The sequence below is a fragment of the Schistocerca americana genome, chromosome 5, assembly GCF_021461395.2.
Source record: "Schistocerca americana isolate TAMUIC-IGC-003095 chromosome 5, iqSchAmer2.1, whole genome shotgun sequence".
Classification (NCBI taxonomy): domain Eukaryota; kingdom Metazoa; phylum Arthropoda; class Insecta; order Orthoptera; family Acrididae; genus Schistocerca; species Schistocerca americana.
Genome location: NC_060123.1, coordinates 238,383,247 through 238,409,425, shown reverse-complemented (window position 1 = coordinate 238,409,425; position 26,179 = coordinate 238,383,247). Strand labels below are relative to the sequence as shown.

The window sequence follows — 26,179 nt, the reverse complement described above, 5'->3', positions numbered from 1 at the left end:
TGTTTTCGTGCTTGCTAAACCATCCCCAACTGACAACGTTTGGAGCCTGCTCGGGATTCATAAGATCCAACACATCAGTTGGACATAATTTAGCGCGATATCAGTCAGGAGGACATTCAACAACTCTGTCAATCAATGCCAAGCCATATAACCGCTTGCATAAGGGATAGAATTGGGCCAATACGGCACTGGTCGCTCAATTTGTGAAGCTCTTCCTCTAGCAAATCATTTAATTTTTCTGAAATTGTACACGCAAATAACATTTACTGATTTCCGTCCTAAAGGCGCAAAAATAACCTTTCCCCCTCCCACCCCTCCTCCACGGGACGGTTTCCTGCCTGGAAATGGAGGAAAAAATGTCCTCTGAACATGTGTCTGGAATTGAACGAAGTGAGTGCAACGACAAAAAATCATCCCTAAACACAGTACAGAGCTGCATCGCGTCCACTTCACAGCAGATCATTAAAGCGACCTCCATGGGACTGCAGGTGAAAGGAGTAGAAGAGGTTGTCATGCAGGATACACATAATCGTACTTTAGCTTACACCATGTTGGCCAGCCACTTTCGTGGAGATTGTGCCAGGATTCGTCTCAATATCCTGAAGAATCCAGTCTTCCAAATCTGGCGCACGCACAGTCCGCTGCCTCCCTGCGCGTTCGTCGGTCTGAAAGGTTTGGTTGGTTGATTATTTGGCGGGAGGGACCAAACAGCGAGGTCATCGGTCCCATCGGATTAGGGAAGGAAGGGGAAGGAAGGGGAAGGAAGTCGACTGTGTCCTTTCAAAGGAACCATCCAGGCATTTATCCGAAGCGATTTAGGGAAATCGCGGAGAATCTAAATCAGGATGGCCGGACGCGGGTTTGAACTGTCGTCCTCCCGAATGCGAGTCCAATGTGTTAACCACTGCGCCACCTCGCTCGGTTTGCATTCTTTTAACTTTATTAACATCTTTGTCCATTTAGGCAAACTTCTACTAGTTTTTTACAACTGTTTTGAATATCTGGGTCACAGAGCCATGTTTGTGTCAACAATTCTATCAAATCATTCTTTGTTGTGACCTATGTTCTTATATTCTTCTTAACTATTTCCTGCAGATTTTCGATTGGGATGGATTCCCAGGCCATGGAAGCACAGTAACACCAGTTTCATCCAGAAACTTTCCCATACCCTTAGCCGTATAGCATGATACTCCATAATACATGAAAATATGATCTTTGCCGTTAATGCAGCGCCTGGTCCGAGGCAGAAGTCTCTCCTTTAACACTTTGATATATTGTCCTAGATTCATAGAACCTTCAACAATGTACAGATTTTCTGTATCCTTCCATAAAAAAACACTCCAGATCATAACTGATGCGGGATACTTCACATTATGGCGTACGCAGTCTTGATGAAACTCCTTCGATTCCGTCCTCCTCACATACTGGCTACTTTCTTCTGTGACACAGTACATTGATTCATCGCTGAAACACACCTGGAAGTAAATATTAGGCCTTTACTTACTACCATACATTGCATTACTAAAAAAATTTAGTGATATTCATAAGCAAAGTTTGCTAACCATATCCACAAATTTTTCAAGAAAAACATTTGGGAACGAGTTCACGTAATGACATTTGTATTAACGCACCAAGTTTTTTCGTAAATACCTCTTTCCAGGCCTCAACAGTCGAGTGCTTAGGTATTTTCCCTAGTTTAGCCGTTTTAAGCCAATCCCCCAACAGCGCAGAGAGTTGCATGCTTGTAGCTTTACGGTTGTAAATGAACATATTTTTCAATTTTCGCTGAATTCTAGGTCACAATTTTGGTTTTCTTCCATGTCTGCACGTGTGTTGTTGTCGATCAACAAATTTTTCGGATTTAAAATTTTTAATGTTATTCACTGTCTGTTGTGAGATCCTGAGTCTGGAAGCAATTTGGTGCTGTGTGTAGCGCTCTTCTGCCAAAAGTGTCCTAGCAATGGCAACTGTAGTGGGTGAAATTTCTTTCTTACTACCTATAACCTCAATTTGGGTGACTCCAACACAACTGAAATAGACTGCTAACTTGGCCTCAGATCTATTCTTTGGAATTAATTCCAAATAGTTTACTTAAATCGTTATTCACTGTTTAAACAACTGATAATCACCAATATTCTCAACAATCAGCATAACATTCAAAAAACTCTCATCACATAATGAATCCAGGACCGCGTACAAACACGTGATTTTCAACTGCCACTGTCTTGCAGTCATTGTAGCCAACTCATGCAATTCAGAATTCTCTAAAAATGCCCAAACTTACCTCTGAATACTCCAAATTCACCTCAGAATCATTTTACCTGACCTGATTGTGTAAAATGCATATTAAATACAAATTTTCAAAGCAAATGTTGATGCTACACCTTTACCATGATAATCTGGCTATCTCTGTAACTGGGCGGTGATATACGTAACATCTCACGGCTTTATTGAGGCCGGTGGTCGAAAAAATTTAAATTTAATTATTCTTTTTTTTTCTTTTGCCTTTATCAGGTATTTACAGGGGTCGGCATTGTTATTCTGTGGCATTCTCAGTGTTACAAGATGACAAGGAGTCTACCCTGACGCCATCCCTTTACCCTCTGGGACGGAATTTGTTTATCTCAACTGTCTGCATATAGTGTTATCCATAATGAAAGTGTGAGAAAGTTTTCGAAATGTTTGCGAATCGTATAAGTGAGGTGGGGCGTGGGTACCAGCCCGGTATTCCCCTAGTCGGATGTGAAAAACCGCCTAAAAACCACATCCAGGCTGACCGGTATACACCGACCCTAGCCGTTAATCCGCCGGCGGATTCGGCCCGGATCCGAGGTGCCTACCTGAGTCCCGGAAGCGGCGTGCTAACGGGCGCGGCTATCCCGCTGGATTTAAATTTAATCGTAATGTAAGAATTAATCATACATGTAACAGCCTGAGACTACATGCTGTTTCCCTGAAAAAAGTGGTCAAATTAATAAAAATGGTAAAAATGAAGTTTAAAATGTGCCGTGATGTCAGGTGAGTGGGTACCAGGTAGCTTCTCAGGCGGTATGATCCTGCACTTCGCAGTCAGGGATTTTTCAACTGATGGAGGGGGTATCTTGTGAAGGGAAGCGATTATGCGGCTAGTGACTGTGATAGGTTGATAGTGTCTGCGGCTGCTAACTTCAACAGCACAAGATGGCGGAAGTTGTGTGGCATAAATTGTTGTCAGTGTGGGCTCCTGCCCACTCGTCTCGTACAAGGTGGCTAAAGGATGCTGCGTTCGCGGAATGCTATACAGCAATTCAAGCCAATCACATTAATGGTTTTTATTACAAGAAAGAAGATTAACAATACTTACAAGGGAACATCCCCATCGCACCCCCCTCAGATTTAGTTATAAGTTGGCAAAGTGGATAGGCCTTGAAAAGCTGAACACAGATCAATCGAGAAAACAGGAAGAAGTTGTGTGGAACTATGAAAAAATAAGCAAAATATACAAACTGGGTCGTCCATGCCTAAGATAGGCAATATTAAGGGCGATGTGAGCCGAGGAGCGCCGTGGTCCCGTGGTTAGCGTGAACAGCTGCGGAACGAGAGGTCTTTAGTTCGAATCTGCCCTCGGCTGAAAATTTTGCTTTCTTTATTTTCGCAAAGTTATGATCTGTCCGTTCGTTCATTGACGTCTCTGTTCACTGTAATAAGTTTAGTGTCTGTGTTTTGCGACAGCACCGCAAACCCGTGCGATTAGTTGACGAAAGGACGTGTCTCTTCTATACGACACTGGTGACAGCATGTGCGTCACATGACAGGAATATGTTGTCGACCCACCTAACTAGTACACTTGGCGAATGGGTAAAAAGATTCTTCTACCTTGCCCGATTTAGGTTTTCTTGTGGATGTAATAATCACTCCAAAAAAAGTGATGAAAACATAAGGGTTTGTCACATAAACTGAAAATAAAAAGTTAAAATTTTCGGTCGAGGGAAGATTTGAACCAAAGACCTCTAGTTCTGCAGCTGTTCACGCTAACCACGGGACCACGGCTCTCCTCGTCTCACACTGCCCTTAATATTGCCTATATTGCACATGGACGACCCAGTTTGTATATTTTGCTTATTTTTTCATAGTTCCACACAACTTCTTCCTGTTTTCTCCATCGATCTGTGTTCAGTTTTTCAAGGCCTATCCACTGTGCCAACTTATAACTAAATCTGAGGGGGGTGCGATGGGGAGGTTCCCTTGTTAGATCTGAATTTACAACGGTTTCGCAAGCGACGGTCGATATGCAAGTGAGTCAGTTCTTTGCTATCTACAATGTTCACTCAAGTTTCTCACACAGTTTGTGGATCACTAATAACTGCTATCATAGCGCTCTCTGCTAGGCCGGGTCTAGTACTGCGCTGCTCTGCTAGTCTCCGTCTAGTACTGTGCGGCCGAGGCTGGCAGGAGCGGTGCTTATATTGTCTCCTTGTAGAGGCCGCTCCTGTTGTGGTGCGGTCCTGGTCAGAGGACTATTGGCTGACGTCGTCTCACACAGCCTTCTCTGCTTTTGCTTTCTTCGTCTTCGTGCCGGCCCTTGTGGTTACGCCGGAACAGTCGGCACCAACTACCTTCTGGTTACTGACCGTGGGAGCCAATTAGTGAACACCACAGCTGATGATTACGAACAATCCTGGTTGGTTGGTTGGTTGTTTGGGGAAGGAGACCAGACTGCGTGGTCATCGGTCTCATCGGTTTAGGGAAGGATGTGGAAGGAAGTCGGCCGTGCCCTTTCAGAGGAACCATCCCGGCATTTGCCTAAAATGATTTAGGGAAATCACGGAAAACCTAAATCAGGATGGCCGGACGCGGGATTGAACCGTCGTCCTCCCGAATGCGAGTCCAGTGTCTAACCACTGCGCCACCTCGCTCGGTGAACAATCCTGACCGTAAGCGTGTATAACTATTGTAATACACTCCACAGAATCTCTGTTTACCTAAGCTTGCACGTGTACTTACGCTTTGCTAATGATCAGTCTGCTACGTGGAAAGCTTGGCTTAATTGGTTTGTAACGTTTCTGTAGGGAGTTATTTCAAGACAATGTTACTGAAGACGGACTGTTATGATTTTTTCGATACTTTACACGTTACCTGCTCCATCTTGCAGGTCCATCCTTGTCGACGAGGGCACTCCAGTTGTCTTGTTCATGGTTACTAGAAACGTAATTCACTGCTCGCGCAGCTGTTTGCAGAGGCTCTTTGTAGAGGCGTGGAACACTTGTGTGCCCTTTTCAAGTAGTGAGAAGGGGAAGCAGCGTAGTAGCCTCATACTTCTGAGTTTTCCGTTTTGTGAGGAAATGCACCGCTATTTGTGCCTTCATATCCGAACCATGTGTCTCTACTAAATATAAAATGTAATTTGTACGACATTTAGGTGATGCACGGCAATGGGGAAGGAAAGCAAAAAGATAGAAAACCGAAAACAATTACATTTTAGCATTCTAGTTAGAAAGAGTATCACGCGCTGTATACCTACACTACTGGTCATTAAAATTGCTACACCACGAAGATGACGTGCTACAGACGCGAAATTTAACCGACAGGAAGAAGAAGCTGTGTTATGCAAATTATTAGCTTTTCGGAGCATTCACACAAGGTTGGCGCCGGTGGCGACACCTGCAACGTGCTGACCTGAGGAAAGTTTCCAACCGATTTTTCATACACAAACAGCAGTTGACTGGCGTTGCCTGGTAAAACGTTGTTGTTATGTCTCGTGAAGGAGGAGAAATGCGTACCATCACCTTTCCGTCTTTGATAAAAGTCGGGTTGTAGCCTATAACGATTGCGGTTTATCGTATCGCGACATTGCTGCTCGCGTTGGTCGAGATCCAATGACTGTTACCAGAATATAGAATCGGTGGGTTCAGGAGGGTAATACGGAACGCCGTGCTGGATCCCAACGGCCTCGTATCACTAGCATTCGAGATAACAGGCATCTTATCTGCATGGCTGTAACGGATCGTGCAGCCACGTCTCGATCCCTGAGTCAACAGATGGGGAAGTTTGCAGGACAACAAACATCTACAGGAACAGTTCGACGACGTTTGCAGCAGTATGGACAATCAGCTCGAAGACCATGGCTGCGGTTACCATTGACGCTGTATCACTGACAGGAGTGCCTGCGATGGTGTACTCAACGACGAACCTGGGTGCGCGAATGACAAAACGTCATTTTTTCGGATGAATCCAGGTTCTGCTTACAGCATCATGATGGTCGCATCCGTGTTTGGCGACATCGCGGTGAACGCACATTGGAAGCGTGTATTCGTCATCGCCATACTGGCGTATCACCCGGCCTGATGGTATGGGGTGCCATTGCACGTCTCGGTCACCTCTTGTTCGCACTGACGGCACTTTGAAAGGTGGACATTACATTTGAGATGTGTTACGACCCCTGGCTCTACCCTTCATTCGATCCCTGCGAAACCCTACATCTCAGCAGGATAATGCACGACCACATGTTGCAGGTCCTGTGCGAGCCATTCTGGATACAGAAAATGTTCGACTGCTGCCCCGGCCAGCACATTCTCCAGACCTCTCACCAATTGAAAACGTCTGGTCAATGGTGGCCGAGCAACTGGCTCGTCACAATACTCCAGTCGCTACTCTTGATGAACTGCGGTACTGTGTTGAAGCTGGATGGGCAGCTGTACCTGTACTCGCTATCCAAGCTCTGTTTGACTCAATGCCGAGGCGTATCAAGGCCGTTATTACGGCCAGATGTGGTTGTTCTGGGTACTGATTTTTCAGGATCTATGCACACAAATTGCGCGAAAATGTAATCACATGTCAGTTCTAGTATAATACATTTGTCCAATGAATACCCGTTTATCATCTGCATTTCTTCTTGGTGTAGCAGTTTTAATGGCCAGTAGTGTAATACACCATGCAAAGAGCGTGTGTTTTGAGAAGGCCAACCATCTGAAAATACGCTTGCTGTTTCGAATGTTGCTACACGTTGCATAATAAACATGAATCGTATACTATTATCTACAACAAAGTTGTATAACAATATTTACTTACATGGGATAAATCTCATCCAGCTTTCCTGTGACCACTCGCAATACGTACTCAAATCATGAAATGAACCGCATGTGCGGTTACAGCTGAGAATCATGGAATTAAACAGGAAAAACACTGATGTACATTTTTTTTACCAGACTTACAAATCGTTGAATTTTATTTTGAAACAGAATTACTTTATTATAGGAAGATCTTTTCGACGACCGAGACGGGGATAAGCTCGGGCAGGATACGGTGTGGGAAAGGGAATTGGCTGATTCCTTTTCGTAGAAACGATCCCAACTTTCGCCTTAAACTGTTTGTGAAAACCACGGAAAATATCCATGTAGTTGGTCTGTGTAGTATCTGAAAGTCTATTCTCCCCACTGTGCCACCTTATTAGGTACTAATTTATTCTTATCAGCAAACAGCTGCTTTAATTTTCAAGATGAATGTAGCGATAGAGGGCAAGAGAACCCTGTCGAAATATTTTCGGTTGGAAACTGAAACCAGATTTAGTAGGTTACATGCCTGTAGGAAATCTGGCACGACACGTGGTGCGATAAACAAGATTGCTCAACAAAGATTTACTTTACTCCTACTGTTTGTTTTCACTGGCGTTTGTTAATATTTTGAAGAGGTGTTATTCCTATTAGACTAAATTTATTCTTTGTTATGACATTCATACCTTAGTTGTAGTGGTGTGTAGAACCATTCTCTAGCAAACACATAATTCAAACGTCTGAGAGCAATACACAAAAAATAGCAGGTTAAATACACACACAGAGAATATGATGGACTGTCGCGATGTAAATCATGAAAGAAGCATTGTCATCTTCGATATTTTACTCTTTATTTGTCACAATAAATGTTTTTTCCCACGTAACACTCTATTTTCAGCATAGTAGGTATTTTTTGCAGATAAGAAATTAATTCTCGTTGTAATGTAATTTATCACAGTGGTCTGAGAGTGAAGCCAGAATTCACTTCGTTAGGGGAAACATCTGCCTACATTGCTGAACATCAGGGATCCAACAGCCTCAGATCAGGAGACAATCACGTTACTGGTGCGCCTTATGGTTCTGTATGATTCGCTGAAACTGTTGTTTCGACGCGTCCCTAACTTTAGCCACTCTGATGTTTCCTGTCAATTGGCGAAACTTTCTTCATAGATATTCAACAACGTATGATAAATTTTTACAACTGACGTATTACTAGCGTTTTCCAGTCACTTTTGAGCTTCCTTCTTTGGTGTTAAAACTGCTGACACGTGCTCCAATTTCAATACCATTTCCGTCAAAACGACGTTTGAGTAATCATTAAACAGTTCCAAAGCTGGCAGAAGAAGGTGCTGTTGGGGCAAATAGTACAGTGTTGCATATTAATTTCTGCTTTGCAGGCTAACAATCCATAGCCGAGACTAAGTTGATACGAACCTCAGCTGTTGCGTCGGCTGTTCTAAACTACCTCCTGATATTTGTCTGTAAAGCTATTATTCGATTTTTGTGGACTGTTATCACAAAGATTAAATAGTATTAACTATGACGTTCTAAGCCATTAGCCTAGAATTTTGTCAAGCAAATTTCTCAACTTAACAGTTCCCCCCCCCCCCCCCCCCATGCTGTTTCTACACTCAGAGTGAACTGTATCGACACGTGAATGTATTATTAAACTTTGATATTTCATCCTGGCACACAGTCCGCAAAAGATATTGTGCACCACGTTGCCGATTATTTATTGTTCGTTTATCGATTTTCTTCATTCCAGTGAAAGCTCTTCACAAGTTTGTTAAATTCGATTTAAATCCTATGGAGGACATGTGCAGCACAGCCACAATTAGAATTCATAGGCGCTCAAACAGCGGTGTACCGGATATTGATTATCTTGTAACCACAGATCGTTCTAAAAGACCTTATCTGAACTAAGAATGTCTTTTGTAAATAAGCAAATTAGCTGTTCAGGTACCATGGAATACAATTGAGTGAAGAAAGATAAAGTACGCAATAGTTTACGTTTGTCAGTGACAGATGGGACCATTTTGATGCCGAAGACAACAGTATTCAATTTTTTGTAAAATGTTTTCCCGAATCTCGAATTTCTTTTAAAATTTTCAAATCACTGAATTTTGTACATTGTATGATAACAAAATGTCATTTTGCACATCCCCTTCACAAGTTGCATTCAGTGAGTTTTGTGGCAGTTAAGCGGTAGGACACAGTGTTTTCCGCAAACCTCATGTAGATACTATCTGCTCCCTTAAATCATTCGCACCGTTCTCCACAGTTTTCGACATGACACATGTGCCATCTGTAGATGGGAAGTTTCTTTAGTAATCTGCAGTGTTTAGTCAAAGACAATTCAATACGAATTTATCACTCTAGTTTTAAACTGAAATGTTTCTGGAAACGCAGAAAGTATCGTAACTGGGTTTTCTATGTGTGCATTTTCGACAGTCGGTTATTGGTGTATATCGAGAACTTTTGTATCTGTGTGATGTAGAGAGAAATTGATTACTTAATCGAAACTTTATAATGTTTCAACGGCATTACAGAGCCCATAGAAGGTACAAGTAGTGATACTTCGGTGTGTCACTCTCCGCAAAAGTAGCCAGGATGTGTCTACAGATGAAGTCCGTTCTTCTACTCTCTTTGGGAACAGTTTGACTACAAGTATTGACAAATATACATTAAAGAAGAATGTATGTGTGACGTCAGACTAACAACGCAACATATACATAAAGGAGAAACGAAATTATTTAATGCATTGATGTCAATGGTAGAATTTTTTTAAGTACAATTTGCCACATAAACTGCCAATGAAACGGTTCACTGATTTAATGTCACCTGCGGCATACCCATTACGATTACATTCGTGTAGCAGTATCTTAGAAACCACTTACTCCATCCCGTCCATCGTTAATCGTTCCATTTATCTTTGGGTTACTATTAGTTTTCTAACAATGAACTCATTTAATGTCGATGTCTCACAGTCGTAAGTTATTCCTGGCGATATACATTGGTCAAAAATTGTTTTCTTCAGCTTAGCCATTTTAGATTTCAAATATTAAACTTGCCAACCCAATTTAATACGATGAAATATTTCTGGTTTTATTTCTCGCTTCATATTCACAAACTGACCCAGATATACGTATTCTGTACCCTTTGCACTTTACGAAGGGTGTTGAATAAGTAATGCAACATTTTTTTTCTGAAAGCAGATTAATTTACTCATAATTCCAATGTACTATATTATTCCCCACTCTTTTGGCTACAAAACACTATTTTTCAACATAATCTCCATTCAGTACGACGGCCTTGCGCCACGTTAGTGTAGTCCTGTGTGGTACCACTCCAATGGTCGACGTCGGAGCCAACATGTTGCTGCATCGTAAAATCCCCAACATCCAGGTACAGCTTCCTGCGGAGTGCATCCTTGAATGGGCGAAACTCGTTGCTCTTTATGATCTTCTGCTAGACGACGAAAAACCCAGAGGGCACAAATCTCTGAGTTACACAAGTGATGTGTGAGTTTTTCAGCACTACCAACAGAGACGCCCACTTGTGCAGCGAGGTGGTTTGATTGTGATCCGTCGATCACATCGAATGAGAGTGTCCGCACGTTTCAACACTGGAGGTGTCACAGCTGTGTGCGGGCGACCGGCAAGCAGGAAATGGGACGGGTTTACCCGATCTTGTTTCATGATGACAGACGCCTCACCCAACGAATCACCGTGCTTTTATTCAGTGCCAGGTCTCCGTAGACATTCTGCAAGCGCCCTTGAATATCTACGATGCTCTGGTTTTCCCCCACAAGACGCTCAATGTCAGCTCTCTGTTTGGAACGCACCTCCGTTAGTACGGAACTGTCACCAGTCGTAAATTCGTGAAACTTAGGAGCTGAAGCGGTAATATTACACCAAGTCCCACAACCAACCCCACATTTTTTCAACCGAACCTGGCAGGGAAAAAAACGCTGTGTTTCATATCTTATTGAAGGCCCTTCGTATTGCCCTCCAGTGTCCATTCATTCATCATGACTGTTTTTTTCATGCTCATTTTCGACCAACGTCACAGCAAACTAACACAAGTTCGCTAAGCAGTATTTGAACTTCTGTTGTATTATTTTCATAGTGAACAATATCGTCAGCAGACCTGTGGTTATTTAATATCTTTCCGAGATCTTGTATTTCCTTTGTTTTCCAATTCAATTTAGACACTGCTTTTTCTGGGACTGCTGAAAACAGCTTTGAAGATATAGTCATCTTCTTTACATTTTGTGTGTGTGTTCACTTTAGCGACCTAGGTGGATACAGAAATAAGAAAGGGATAAGTAGAACGTGGCGCACGAAAAACCGGCCCTGAAGTACAGACTGCTCGGCAATAATGCACGAATTGCTGCCCATCACAAGCAGATACAACAAGAGATAAACATGTAATAATGAGGTAGTAAAGAAATAACAAATAATCTAATGCAAAGTTCAATATTTACTGAATTAAGCTTATTTTTTACCTTACATTGCGCTAGGTGCTGAAAATGACGTTGCCCTTTTGCACGCACCGTAATATGTTAATGTACACTCTGCGCAACTCTGCCGCATCAGTTATCAAAAATTTCATTACGAATCTTGTCCTTCAAGTCCTCCTGCGTTAACAGGTTATTCCCGTATACTTTCTCCTTCAGACTGTCCGCCCTGATAGCTGAATGGTCAGCCGGCACGTTAACTCTGCGTGTTCGGTCAGTGAGTTAGCTGCCCTCTGCAATAAAAAACTGAGTTAATGGATCAACGACGAACTGAAACGGGTGTCTTGCGACGTCCACCCCGAGCAGATACAACGGACGTAAACTAACAAAATGAGATTAAATTTTTTTTAAAATGGTCAGCGTGACAGACTGCCGTCCTAAGGGGCCCGGGTTCGATTCCCGGCTGGATCGGGAATTTTCTCCACTCAGAGACTGGGTGTTGTGTTGTCTTCATCATCATTTCATACCCATCCGGTGCGCAGGTCGCCCATTGTGGCGTCGAATGTAATAAGACCTGCACCAAAGCGGCCGGACCTGCCCTGCAAAGGGCCTCCCGGCCAATTTCGCCAAACGCTCATTTCCTTTTTTCCTTCAGACTGGCACAAAGATGAAAGTCACAAGTGGTTAGGCCCGGCGAACGCGGAGGCCACAATCCATTTTGCTGACAATCCTTTCTTCTGTTAATCTTTCATGAATTCGTAAGATTGACTTGCGTTAGGTGTGACATCCTGTTGAAAGACAGCATACGTATTTTCTTGGAGGTCAACTATACGTAAACTTACTCAAAGCTTCCATATAGACAGCAGTGTTTATCGTTGTTTCAAAAAAATGTGACACCCACAATCCGACTTGTTGAACACGGCACGCAACACTCCGATTTTTTCACCGTGAAGAGGTTCCTCAATCATTGTAGAGAGGTTGTTTGTTGACCAGTATCTAGCGTTCTGGGAGTCCACATGTCCAATTGAAGGTATCACGTTTCATCACTCACGAAATACAGCAGCGGGTACAATATTCCACTCTCAATTGTTCGAAATGACCACCTACAGTAATTCACAAGTTTTATAAAAAAAATCGCTATTCCATCGTGGCAGGGTGCTACAGAAAACGGTTTGGAATTATTGCGGAATAAAAACAGTCTCGGTTGCGAAGTTATTTACTGTCAATAAAGCGTTTCATCTTTTTGGGGCAACATCATATCGTGCAAAAGTCGTTTGATATGTAACCCTGCCATCATAAAGCCGCATAAAATGGCCGTGGCCGTTCTTGCAACGGGAAGATGAGTCGATCCAAATGGTTAATCCTCGCTCCACACAGCGCCCGTGAAACTGTACGTGCAGCAGCTTCCCTGGTCTCCAGTCGAGCATGCGTGGGATATGATGGGATGAGAAGTGAGTCGTACTACTCGTCGACCGACACCTCTTAAGAACAGCGTGAACAGGTCGAGCGGGTGTGGGATGACGTATCCCGGGACAGAATTCACCATCTGTAAGATCGATTGGATGCTAGAGTCAGTGCGTGCGCTGCCGCCCGTGAAAGCTAACTGTGTACTAATGTAAGTGTTACAGCAAGAGTCGCTACCCAGTACCCCAGAACCGCCTGTGCTGTTGATCTGTAAATCTGTAAATGTAATCATTTCGTGCACTCCATATGTACTGTAGCAACGATAAATCTTCAACGAATTCGAAATTTCTAAAAGGGTGTGCTATTTTTTTTCCGCCAGTGTATTTAGTTGACACGTTTTAATCAAGTCTCGACGGCTGTCATACTAAGAGTACAAAAGGTAGTCGCAACTGCTTCGAAATAATAGACGATAATTGGCGGGTGAGAGTGAACCGTCTAGCACACGGGGACGGTTTTCCGTGCCACACCCTGTAGCCATTTATTTCCGCCTTTGGGTGTTAATGTAGTCATTTTTTTTAAAATTCTTTATTCAGTCTATATTTTTATAGATGATAAACTACTACCTTATATGATTACTGGTTCGTATCAGTGTTACAATAATTTATTGTTCCAGCTGATCTACAAGTACTGTGTTAGTAACTGATCTGCTACAGGCAAGTTATGTTGTTATCTTTAAGTACTATGACTCCGTATTGAAGGTATTCTATGCTAATCAACTACTCTACACTACCTGCAGCGTTACAGGCTGTGCCAGTTTGATATAAATCTACTATGAGATGGGCACGCCCAGCGAGCTGATCCCAGTGGGCGTGCCCCTGGAACTGGGCTGGCCCAAAAGTCTTTAATTATCGTTGCAATCTTCGATCTGTCTAATACTTTTTCTTATGCGGCCCGCCACGAATTCCCTCAACCGACATCCTCAGTTGTTTGCTGGATGTATTCCAATTTCTGTCTTCGTCTACAGTTTCTGCCCTCTACAGCTCCCTCTAGTACCATGGAATTTATTCCCTGATGACTTAAGAGATGTCCTATCATCATGTTCCCTCTCTTGTCAGTGTTTTCCACATATTCCTTTCCTCTTCGATTCTGCGCAGAACTTCCTCATTCCTTACCTTATCAGTCCACCTAATTTTCAACATTCGTATGTAGCATCACACCTAAAATACTTCGATTCTCTTCTGTTTCGATTTTCCCATACTCCATGTTCCACTAACATACAGTGCTGTACCCCAGACGCACATTCTCAGAAATTTCTTCCTCAAATTAAGGCCGATATTTAATATTAATAGACTTCTCTCGGCCAGGAATGCCATTGTTAGTCTGCTTTTGATGTCCTCCTTGCTCCGCCCGTCACTGGTCATTTTACTGCCTAGGAAGCAGAATTCCTTAACTTGGTCTACTTCGTGACCATCAATCCTCATGTTAAGTTTCTCGCTGTTCTCATTTCTACTACTTCTCATTACCTTTGTCTTTTTTCGATTTACTCTCAGTCCATTCTCTGTACTCATTAGACTGTTGATTCTGTTCGGCAGATCATGCAATTCTTCTTCACTTTCACTCGAGATAGTAATGTCATCAACGAATCGTATCATTGATATCCTTTTAACTTGAATTTTAAAGCCGGCCGAGGTGGCCGAGCGGTTCCAGGCGCTTACTTAGGTTTAATTAGTTCTAAGTTCTAGGCGATTCATGACATCAGAAGTTATGTCGCATAGTGCTCTGAGCCATTTAAACCTACCATTATGTAGACAGGACTGACACCACCAGCAGTCGACCAATGGTGTAAACGCGCAGAAGATGACCCCTGCGTCCGGTTGAAACCGGTTGGCGGTATAATAATAATAATAATAAAAACAATAATAATTGTTATTATTATTATTATTATAAATGCGATGAAGACTGTTTTTGAATTATTGACTAATCATACTAATCGCTGCTTTTCTCCACAACCATGTTGTCCAAAAATCTAAGTGAAGGCGTGCCTGTGTGCTTGCAGGCGTGTGGCGATGCTTGGGACTCGGCTGGTGGTGGCGGCGGCGGCGGCGGTGCTGCTGTGGTGTGCTTGCGCGGCGCCCGCTGACGCTTCCTTGCGGACCAGGACTCCGCCGCGGCGCCGCAACGTGGCCGTGCTGGCGCACGACACGCGGCCCGGCTTCGACGTCCGCCAGTTCCCGAAGGGCCACAGCTACCGTCTGCTCGACACCGGATTCTCCGACTTCTTCACCCTGGTGCCCGGCGGCATACTCATGACCACGGCAGACTTGCGGCCGCTGCTCGGCCGGAACGTGACGCTCGCCGTGCTCGAGGACGGAGCCGTGAACCGGACGCTGGAAGTGGCCGTGCTGGACCGGCGCGACATGCTGCGTTTCGAGGAGCGCCGCGACCCGGCCACGGTGGCGGAGAACGCGCCCGCGGGCACGCACGTAGCCACGCTGGAGCCGGCGGCCGGCTGGCGCGGCGGCCCGCTGCTCTACCGGCTGCTCGTCGGCGACCCCGGCGGCGCCTTCCGCCTGGAGGCGGACAACGGCTCCAGCGCCGCGCTCGTCACCGCCTGGCCGCTGGACCGCGAGCAGCAGGCCGACTACGAGCTCACCGTCGAGGCGGAGGACGCCCTCGGGCTGGAGCGGGCCATCACCACGCTGCGCGTGCGCGTGCTCGACGAGAACGACAACGGCCCCGTCTTCTCCAGCAAGGAGTACCGCTTCCCCGTCGACGTGGGCTGGGTGCCGCCGCCGGGCCGCTTCCGCACTGTCGGCAAGGTCTCCGCGACGGACGCCGACGGGGACCGCGTTGTCTTCTCCCTGGGAGCGCCCAGCCGGCTGGTCGTGATCGTGCCGCAGACGGGCGAGCTGCTGCTGGCCGGCGACCCGCCGCAGGAGGACACCGACTACGAGATAATCGTCGAGGCGCACGACCTCCGCTCCCCCAGTCGCAGTGCGGTCGAACCGGCGCGCGTCTTCCTCCAGTTCAACGTGCCGCCCCCGGTCCAGCAGGATCGAGAGCTCCTGGCGATATCTGAGGAAGAAGAACACATCGAGGACATCGAGAAAGAGTTCGAACCCGGCCCCGACCCGGAAGAAGTGGCTGAAGTCGTGCCGAGCGTGCACCGCATCACCAAGCGCCGCGTGACGCGCGCCGTGCGGCCCACCAAGAGGATAGAGTTCACAGAGGCAGACGGCGAGACCGAGGGCCGCGTCGTCTTCCAGCTGGAGAAGGAGACGGAGCGCGAGACCTTCAAGATCCGCGACGAGAACCCCTGGGTCACCGTCGAGCCTAATGGCGCCGTCCGCGTCAAGAAGAAGTGGGACTACGAGGAACTCGGCCCGGAGAAGACTATAGACTTCTGGGTCACCATCACCAACGCCGCAGCAGCTCGTAAGTACTTCCGATCATTTTTAATTTCTTCCTCCAGATAGATTCTCTCCTGCCTGGCTTTAACGGGGGACGTTCATGAAATTCACCAAAAATTTCAGCTTCCAATTTAAATGGGTGAAAAAGGTTTACTTATGTTTGTCACTTGTGGAAAAATGAAGTCTGTAACACTGCATGTAATGTAAAACACAAAAACCCTCAATGGCTAAGTGCAAATAATCGTAGGTAAACTTCACAGTACATAGCAAATCCAATTTACAACAATTATCTGTTCACTTTTAAGAGTTCACAAAACAGGGTTCCCTATCTAAGTCAGCCCGGGATGATGATACACTACTGGCCATTAAAATTGCTACACCACGAAGATGACGTCCTACAGACGAGAAATTTAACCGACAGGAAGACGATGCTGTGATACGCAAATGATTAGCTTTTCAGAGCATTCACACAAGGTTGGCGCCGGTGGCGACACCTACAACCTGCTGACATGAGGAAAGTTTCCAACCGATTTCTCATACACAAACAGCAGTTGACCGGCGTTGCCTGGTGAAACGTTGTTGTGATGCCTCGTGTAAGGAGGAGAAATGCGTACCATCACATTCCGACTTCGATAAAGGTCGGATTGTAGCCTATCGCGACTGTGGTTTATCTTGACATTGCTGCTCGCGATGGTCGAGGTCCAATGACTGTTAGCAGAATATGGAATCGGTGGGTTCAGGAGGGTAATACGGATCGCCATGCTGGATCCCACCGGCCTCGTATCACTAGCAGTCGAGATGACACGTATCTTATCCGCATAGCTGTAACGGATCGTACAGCCACGTCTCGATCCCTGATTCAAAAGATGGGGACGTTTGCAAGATAACACCATCTGCACGAGCAGTTTTTGACGACGTTTGCAGCAGTATGGACTATCAGCTCGGAGACATGGCTGCGGTTAGCCTTGACTCTGCATCACAGACAGGAGCGCCTGCGATGATGTACTCAACGACGAACCTGGGTGCGCGAATGGCAAAACGTCATTTTTTTCGGATGAATCCAGGTTCTGTTTACAGCATCATGATGGTCGCATCCGTCTTTGATGACATCGCGGTGAACGCACATTGGAATCGTGTATTCGTCATCGCCATACTGGTGTATCACCCGGCGTGATGGTATGGGTGCCATTGGTTACACGTCTCGGTCACCTCTTGTCCGCATTGACGGCACTTTGAAAAGTGGACATTACATTTCAGATGTGTTACGACCCGTGGCCCTACCCTGCATTCGATCCCTGCGAAACCCTACATTTCAGCAGTATAACGCACGGCCGCATGTTGCAGGTCCTGTACGGGCCTTTCTGGTTACAGAAAATGTTCGACTGCTGCTCTGGCCAGCACATTCTCCAGATCTCTCACCAATTGAAAACGTCTGCTCAATGCTGGCCTAGCAACTGGCTTGTCACAATACGCCAGTCACTACTCTTGAGGAACTGTGGTATCGTGTTGAAGCTGCATGGGCAGCTGTACCTGTCCACGCCATCCAAGCTCTGTTTGACTCAATGCCCAGGCGCATCAAGGCTGTTATTACGGCCAGAGGTGGTTGTTGTGGGTACTGATTTCTTAGGATCTATGCACCCAAATTGCGTGAAAATGTAATCACATGTCACTTCTAGTACAATATATTTGTCCAACGAATACCCGTTTATCATCTGCATTTCTTCTTGCTGTAGCAATTTTAATAGCCAGTAGTGTATATAACCAAGTGGGCAAGAGCTGCTCTTCTTTCTTCCGTCCGTTGTCGTCCGGTAATTGGCGGATTATATTCTGCCGGCAACTGGCCGAGGCAGAGTAGGTATCTTCATCCTCAGCGCTGGTGAAACTCGCGCAAGTGGCCAGTCTCTATGGCACTGGCACCAGCTCGCATCTTTGCGCCTGGGGTGCTTTTGCCCTGACTGTGTCTTGTTCGGATGGCACAGTAAAGTTCTCAAAGTTGCAATGATGAATTCGCATCCGAAGTGCCTGAAAAATAATTGTGTGATGCGACCTTCCAGTCAAGCCCACTTCTTGGAACAACACTTCAATGCTAGCTCGGTGAACAACGATTCCGTGGATTAGTTTCAACTAATCTTGCATAGGATGCATCTAGAAAGCTGTGATATAGTCTTTTTGATTTTATAGATCACATATGACTCTGTTCCGTACCGAGAAACACTCCCTTCACAACACTTCCTGCAGAGGTTACGTTATTTTGACGTCACAAAAAACAAATTGCGTTTAGCGAGATGCTAGCCCATACGTCACGACACTAGAAACCACGACGTTATTCACTACACTTTCTTTTCCAATACTTTATTTAACAGAACAACGTTACACAAGTACACGACACTAACATATGAACAACAAAATGATCATTTTATGCATTTTTGTGCAATGCAACGTATCATACTTGAGTCTTAAGTACCGATGATTGTGGGAATACACCTTTCTATTTATTTCATCAATCTCTGTGTGTGTAAAATGTCATCTTGTGATACTTGTTTCCTTTCCTCGCCAACATAGGCTCTCTCGAAGGCTTATGACGTTGAAGCGTTATTAATTGACACTTAATGATAATGGTAACGTGTGCGTGATAAATTTTCAATGCTCCGTTACCTTGAAACGGCATACTGCAAATTATAATAAAATCGTTTTTCATGCTTAATTTGTAAATTATTGACGATAACAACTCACTCCTGAGAGAAAACTCTTATATAATGCCACTAACCGTCGATAAATCATTCCAGACATTTAATTACAGTAATAATTATAATAAATCATTCCAAAAGTTACCTGTCTTTCTGAGTCTCCTATAGATGTGCATGAAGTCTTGTGAGAGGCCCGTATCGAACGCTGACGAAAGTCGGTAGCCGATCATGCGATTCTCGATACTGAGCGTGACGTCAAAATGACGTCACATTTGCAGTAAGTAGTGTGAAACGGGTGCTACCCTTCCGTATCGTAGGAACAGTAACAAACCTACTGCTTTGTTTATGAAGAAGCAATTCTTCTTTTGCTTTGTGCTACTGACGGAGAATTACGCAAGTATTCGATTCTTTCATCCTTCAGCAATGCCACGGTCACAAAAAATGTATAGAAAACTAGATAAACACGTTTTCAGACGTTAGTGAATGCAAGACATGTGAAACAGCAAGAAACCAGCAATGAGAAATAGATTTACAGTGACTCTCTTCAGTTGAAAAGTCATTTGAAGACCTGGTAAACGAAAGAAGGCGGAAAACAAGAAACCAGAAGAGGAGTTTGTAGGGGTAGAGGACCCTGAGAACAAAAAATGGCTCAAATGGCTCTGAGCACTATGGGACTTAACAGCTGTGGTCATCAGTCCCCTAGAACTTAGAACTACTTAAACCTAACTAACCTAAGGACATCACACACATCCATGCCCGAGGCAGGATTCGAACCTGCGACCGTAGCAGTTGCGCGGTTCCGGACTGCGCGCCTAGAACCGCGAGACCACCGCGGCTGGCCCCTGAGAACAAATATGGGGTCTTCTGAAGAGATGACATGAGAAAAAAAACGTTAGACTGAACTTTAAATAGCATTTACTGAAAATTTTGTTTTTTAAAGTTAGTGTACCTGTTTCTCAGAATATGTGAAGGCGAGAATTATGAAATTTTGTGCAATTATTATATATACCCAATAAAAGTAGTCTCAAGATTAAATTTTGAAACTCTGAGTATAAACTGAGACATGGATAAAGTGATTGAAGTTTGCATCAGTTTTATATTATACCTACAGAATTATAATTATAAAGTCATTAAAATTCTCCTCTTCGATATATTTAAAAGACTTCGCCAGAAAAGCTTACAATATGCAGAGAGATTAAACAGAAAATTTCTTTTAGAAATCTTTTGCATAGTTTCCCAGATAAAGGAACACATATCACTTTTTGAGAATAAAATTAAGTTCCTTAAAAAAAGTGAAATACATATAATCCAAGAAACTTACCAGTAAATGTGTTGGTTGGTTTGAAGATTAAAGGGACCGAACTGCATAGGTCATCGGTCCCAGCAAACGTGTTGATATCACGTAAAGAATGATACAAAATTTCATTGCCGTATCTTTCTAAATTGTGGGTTTGGTGCATCTTTCAAATAGTACGTTCTTTTTATGAACGTCCCCCGTTAACGCGAGCTACATACATCGCATTATCATCTACTTAATAAGATGTGTGTGGAAGGAAATCTACCAAATTGATAACTTTACTTTCTGTATGTGATTTTTAGGACCGGGGCAGTGTTGGATAATTGAACCGAAACAAAGAGAAATTTGAGATTTCTTTCCTGGAAATTCTTTTTTTCGGCTTCAATTACCTACCATTCCTCATTTTTTTTCTCCATGTCACAGCTTGATCAACGTCCTGCCGAGACTTGAAAGTGAACCAATCCACAGATAAACTTTTCAAGAAAAATAATTTCAGCCTAAAACACCGTTGCTGCCCTAGTTGCTCGTGAATCTTCCGCGTTATATGGTCGTGATCCGTCAGACTTAATTCCTCCAGCCGTTTCATCAAGATGTACGTTGGGCATCTTCATTAGTGCTCCTGGTTAAGCTGGGTCTTGGTGTCTCAGCGGAACCGGGACCATCTCTCACGATGTCCGGGGAAATATGACAAACGAAAAATTTCACGGACCACGACTGTACAACACAGAAGATTCACAGCCAACTAAAAGTAATCTCGGCCTTAAGGTGTACTTGGAAATTTTGTACACGTATGCAGTACGTCCGGTAAAGCTACCTCACTCGTATAAATCACTCATGGTGCCCGCGTCGCGAAAACTACGAGCAAAAATAGTGACCCGACTCCCACAAATGGTGGCTAATTCTAACATTACTACTATCCGCCGGCCGGTGTGGGCGTGCGGTTCTAAGCGCGTCAGTTTGGAACCGCGTGACAGCTACGGTCGCAGGTTCGAATCCTGCCTCGGGCATGGATGTGTGTGATGTCCTTAGGTTAGTTAGGTTTAAGTAGTTCTAAGTTCTAGGGGACTGATGACCTCAGTAGTTAAGTCCCATAGTGCTCAGAGCCATTTGAACCATTTTGAACTACTATCCAATCGAAATTGTGACTGCTTTTCAAGATGCGATACGACGACGATCGAACGGTGAAAAGGAGAAAAATAGCTAAAGCTTTAAAGGTAACTGATACAGAAATAAATATTTTAAAAAAAGTAGTCTTCAGGAAGCTACGGGAAAAGGTAGCTATTGTTGACCCGTTACCCAAGAAAAAGCTTGATGTTAATACATGTAGATAAAATGGAGTAGTCCGTTATCTCATCCACATTTTTAACGTAGCTTTTTTCCCTGCGTTACGAATATAGTCGGCCATAAACCAATACAGGTCCATGAAGTTACGCTTGAGGGAAAAAAGATAACGACGCACCACGAAGGAGTTTAGCAAATTGGTCGTAAATTGATATTCATACATTTATCGACGGAAAACGCCAAATTGTAAACTATGGTGGCCAATGGATGAATGTGTGACGCTGCAGCGCAATTTCACCGCGCGGCTGGCTAGGTTAGTAAACAGGGGACCTGTCGATACCAGGACATAAAGTCTTTGTATATTTAATTCCGGGTACTCGGATGCACTGTAATTATGCATCCCACAGGCGTGTGAACAATATACACAGGTCAACAAAATTCTTGTCCGCCCCCGGTAGCTGAGTGGTCAGCGCGACAGAATGTCAATCCTCAGGGCCCGGTTTCGATTCCCGGCTGGGTCGGAGATTTTCTCCGCTCAGGGACTGGGTGTTGTGTTGTCCTAATCATCATCATTTCATCCCCATCGACGCGCAGGTCGCCGAAGTGGCGTCAAATCGGAAGTCTTGCACCTAGTGAACGGTCTATCCGACAGGAGGCCGCAGTCACACGACATTTACATTCAACAAAATTCTTCTCGGTCTATGACCGTAATCTCAATGTTTAAAACTTACGACGTTTCGGCCATTATCGCACAAGGCCTTCCTCACGGTGTAATTTATGTTTTTTGCAAAAAAAAAAAAAAAAAAGAATAGAGATACACTATGATGAAGGCCACTTTCGATAGCGGCCGAAACATCTCAAGTTTTACACGTTCAGTGTGCGGTTATAGATTCAGAACAACTTTATTGACGGTGACAATGGCCGAGGAAGCTTACGCTTAAAATATACGCAGAGCTCAGCGTTTGAGAAACTGTGTGGAGTTGGGCGCAAAGAAGTTGGTTAGAGTAATCGGCGAATCGCTCGACATTTGAATAGGAACGGTGCCATTGTCCGATGATGTTGGCAGGATTTGGGTGTTGCTACACACTAGTGACATCAAGGAATCGACACAGTGAAACCTCTGCTCGTACACATTTATTTTCACAACGTTCATTTACACTGAAAAAGTTTTTTATCCGTTGCAGAGGGCTGCACAACCTACAATCTTAACACAACACCAACAGATGGCGTAAGACTCTTTATTCCCCGACAATATGGAACCATGGTCGAGCACAGCGTCAAGAAGGAAGCGAACGACCTCTAGAGTCGACAGAACGAGGGGACCGAGCAGTCATCAGAGAGGCACTCAGCGCCCCAGATTCGTCATCACTGATGCGACGTGCAACTGGTGCTTCGTTGACCACAAGCACCATAAACAGGCGGCTCACATAAAAGGGGCGTAGATGAGGACGCCCTTGCGTCGAATAGTATTAACCTCCAGCAGTAGTTCCATATCAGCGCACACGCCACTGCCGAGTGAGAATTTCATTTTGGAAACTCCGCCGGCCGGAGTGGCCGTGCGGTTCTAGGCGCTACAGTCTGGAACCGCGTGACCGCTACGGTCGCAGATTCGAATCCTGCCTCGGGCATGGATGTTTGTGATGTCCTTAGGTTAGTTAGGTTTAACTAGTTCTAAGTTCTAGGGGACTAATGACCTCAGAAGTTGAGTCCCATAGTATTCAGAGCCATTTGAGCCCCCATCCCAACAACTCCTTGAAGTTTGAAATGGTATATTTCAAGCAGCCTGTATTTGTGCAATCTCATGTGGATTCTAAGATCGTGTGGTGCTCGGGAACTAATGATTGATGACCAAGAATATTGTAATGAGTAAAAATTTGTACATGGCTGCACGTACAGAGACCGTGAATAGTTACAATTAAAAGAAAACAGCCCTCGGTCACTAATTTTTAACGAATTAACCGGGTTTCGACACTGCTAGGAGTGTCTTCCACAGAATTTAAACCAAAGAATGAACAATAACATGGTCACAGAATTATGACTAAAAACGTATGATACAAATTATAAGTACGGAATTATCGTGAAAGACTGGCAGTACTTATGTGTCATTTATAAAATAATGAATATGCCAAAAGGGCATTAGTCACAAAGAAATTTAAGATAAAAAAAGAAACTGATGGCGATCACTAAGGGCTGCTCGTTACTTGCGTCTGACTAATGCCCTTTTGGCATATTCAGTATTTTATAAATGACATATAAGTACTGCCAGTCTTTCACGATAATTCCGTAGTTATAATTTGTATCATACGTTTTTAATCATAATTCTGTGACCATGTTATAGACCATTCTTTGGTTTAAATTCAGAGGAAGACACTCCTAGCAGCGTCGAAACCCCATTAATTCATTAAAAATTAGTGACCGAGGGCTGTTTTCTTTTAATTGTATTGTAATGAGTATTAACGGTAGACTGCCTCTAGAAATCGTTTTACTAATTTTGCGACTGGACAAATAAAACAAAATTAGTTCTCATCTTAAAATATCACGATTCTCATTATGCTTAAGCATTTGAATCAACTCATTTGGTACATTGTTATGCACTGTTTATTGCACAAGCGTTAGAGCTCACGACCGATGGAGAATAAACCAATTGGGACGACGTCTACAAGACGCGAGGCAAGTCAGTTACGAGAATTGGGGGCAGATGCACTGGACTTTCATATGTAAATCACACGTAGCATCATTGTGTGTCCTCGCCTACATGTTGTGGTAGACGATATTTCGAACATTCATTCTGCTGTCTGCTGTAGTAGTGTTACAACTTGACGCAAATACCGCATATATTTTTTAAAAAATATGAAATTCCTTAGTATAACGAGCCAAACAGGAATGTTACAATCATCCTCGAATTCTTTTGATTAAAATCACACCGGAAAATAGCATTCACTGTAGCAGAGATTCCATGGAATGCCCTTCTCTCCGGAACAGCAGATATCAGCACAGATACCCCAGAATCTCGTGACGCATGTCAGAGTGGAAACCGAACGCTGCACTTTCCACCTGGAGAGTCGTTAAAAGTTTTATTGCTAAAGTTTCTCCAATAGCCTGACGGTCATGGAGGGACTCAGCATATTTAAATTTAAAAGAAGTATCCAGCGTAATCGACAGTTAGAGGAACGGTCCTGGCGTATCCGTACGGAAAGTGAGATACGGGATTTATGGAGTTAATATTGTGCCTCGTGGGCCGCGCCGCGGGTATTACAGGAAGTCGTAAGTTTCTCCGGCGTCCGGGCGTCTCTTCCCTGCCTTCCGAAATGTGAGAGCTTTATCGTCCGGTCCTGGAGTAGGCGTTCTCGCCAAGTCTCTGCGGCAATTTATGCGCTTTATTTCGAAGTTTGAAGAAAAAGTTATTTAAATGCGGTGCAGAGTTTCTCTTGGATTTATCAACGGTGGAACTTTGGCGTTCACTAAGCTGCAATAACCCCCGTTGTCAATTTCTTCTCAGATTACTGTCTCCACTGAAGTGAGGTTTACCTGCGATATCGCGTGCAACTGGCTTTGTTCCTTGCTGAACGCTTCATGAGTCTGAGTTTCCTTGTCTTAGAAGCATAAAATGAATTTGTACGCTAGTAATGTGCAGTCTGTGTCCACACAGGATGTTTCACGATACACTTCTATAGGGTGTAGGACTCAATAGATCAAGTTTCACACAGGAATCCATGTCCAGAAACGTCATCCAACGAAGTTCAGAGTTCAAAGTTATATTCGCCGGCGACCTTAAATGTATGTATATCAATGTGATTGCGTAATTATGTTACTAACTTGCAATAAGAGGCTCTGTACCGAAAACGAGCGAGTCGAAAGTGACGAGCGAAAACCGTTCTGATACCCCTGACAGTGGGATACATGTGCCGGTATTGTTGTTGCTAATATTGTAGGGTAGGCAACTTTCAAGAGGTGGTGGTACGGACCAAAGCAATCAAAAAGTCGAGTAAGCATGGGATCTAAAATGCGTACCTTGAGGGCAATCTGGACTTGTTGAGTAGATCAGATGTGTTTCACACTAGCAGAGAAGAACAAATGCTCATATATCCTCCCGTCACGGAATCGCAGTATATATACATAAATTTACAGCGCCAGTGCCTGTAATTTTGACGCTCTGTAGCGTCGTTGGACAACGTTTCCGGACTTGGGTTCCTATCTAAAACTTGATATGCTAAGTCCCCTCTACAACCCCTAGAAGTGTGTAACATGCCGGCCGCGGTGGCCGAGCGGTTCTAGGCGCTTCAGTCCGAAACTGCGCGACTGCTACGGTCGCAGGCTCGAATTCTGCCTCGGGAAAGGATGTGAGTGATGTCCTTAGGTTAGTTAGGTTCAAGTAGCGACAGGCTATTTACAATTTGTACAGAAATCAGATGGCAGTTATAAGAGTCGAGGGGCATGAAAGGGAAGCAGTGGTTGGGAAGGGAGTGAGACAGGGTTGCAGCCTCTCCCCGATGTTATTCAATCTGTATATTGAACAAGCAGTAAAGGAAACAAAAGAAAAAAATTGGAGTAGGAATTAAAATCCATGGAGAAGAAATAAAAACTTTGAGGTTCGCCGATGACATTATAATTCT

At 44.3% G+C, this 26,179-nt stretch overlaps 1 protein-coding gene across 1 annotated transcript in view; it reads left to right on the top strand.

Moving 5' to 3' along the window:
• LOC124616289 (neural-cadherin-like) overlaps positions 1 to 26,179 on the top strand; it is a 966,400-nt gene that overhangs the window by 211,062 nt on the left and 729,159 nt on the right. Inside the window, exon 2 of the mRNA XM_047144591.1 lies at positions 14,948 to 16,326. Coding sequence (XP_047000547.1) covers positions 14,958 to 16,326 — 1,369 coding nt within the window. The 5' untranslated portion in view covers positions 14,948 to 14,957. The remainder of the gene's footprint in view (positions 1 to 14,947; positions 16,327 to 26,179) is intronic.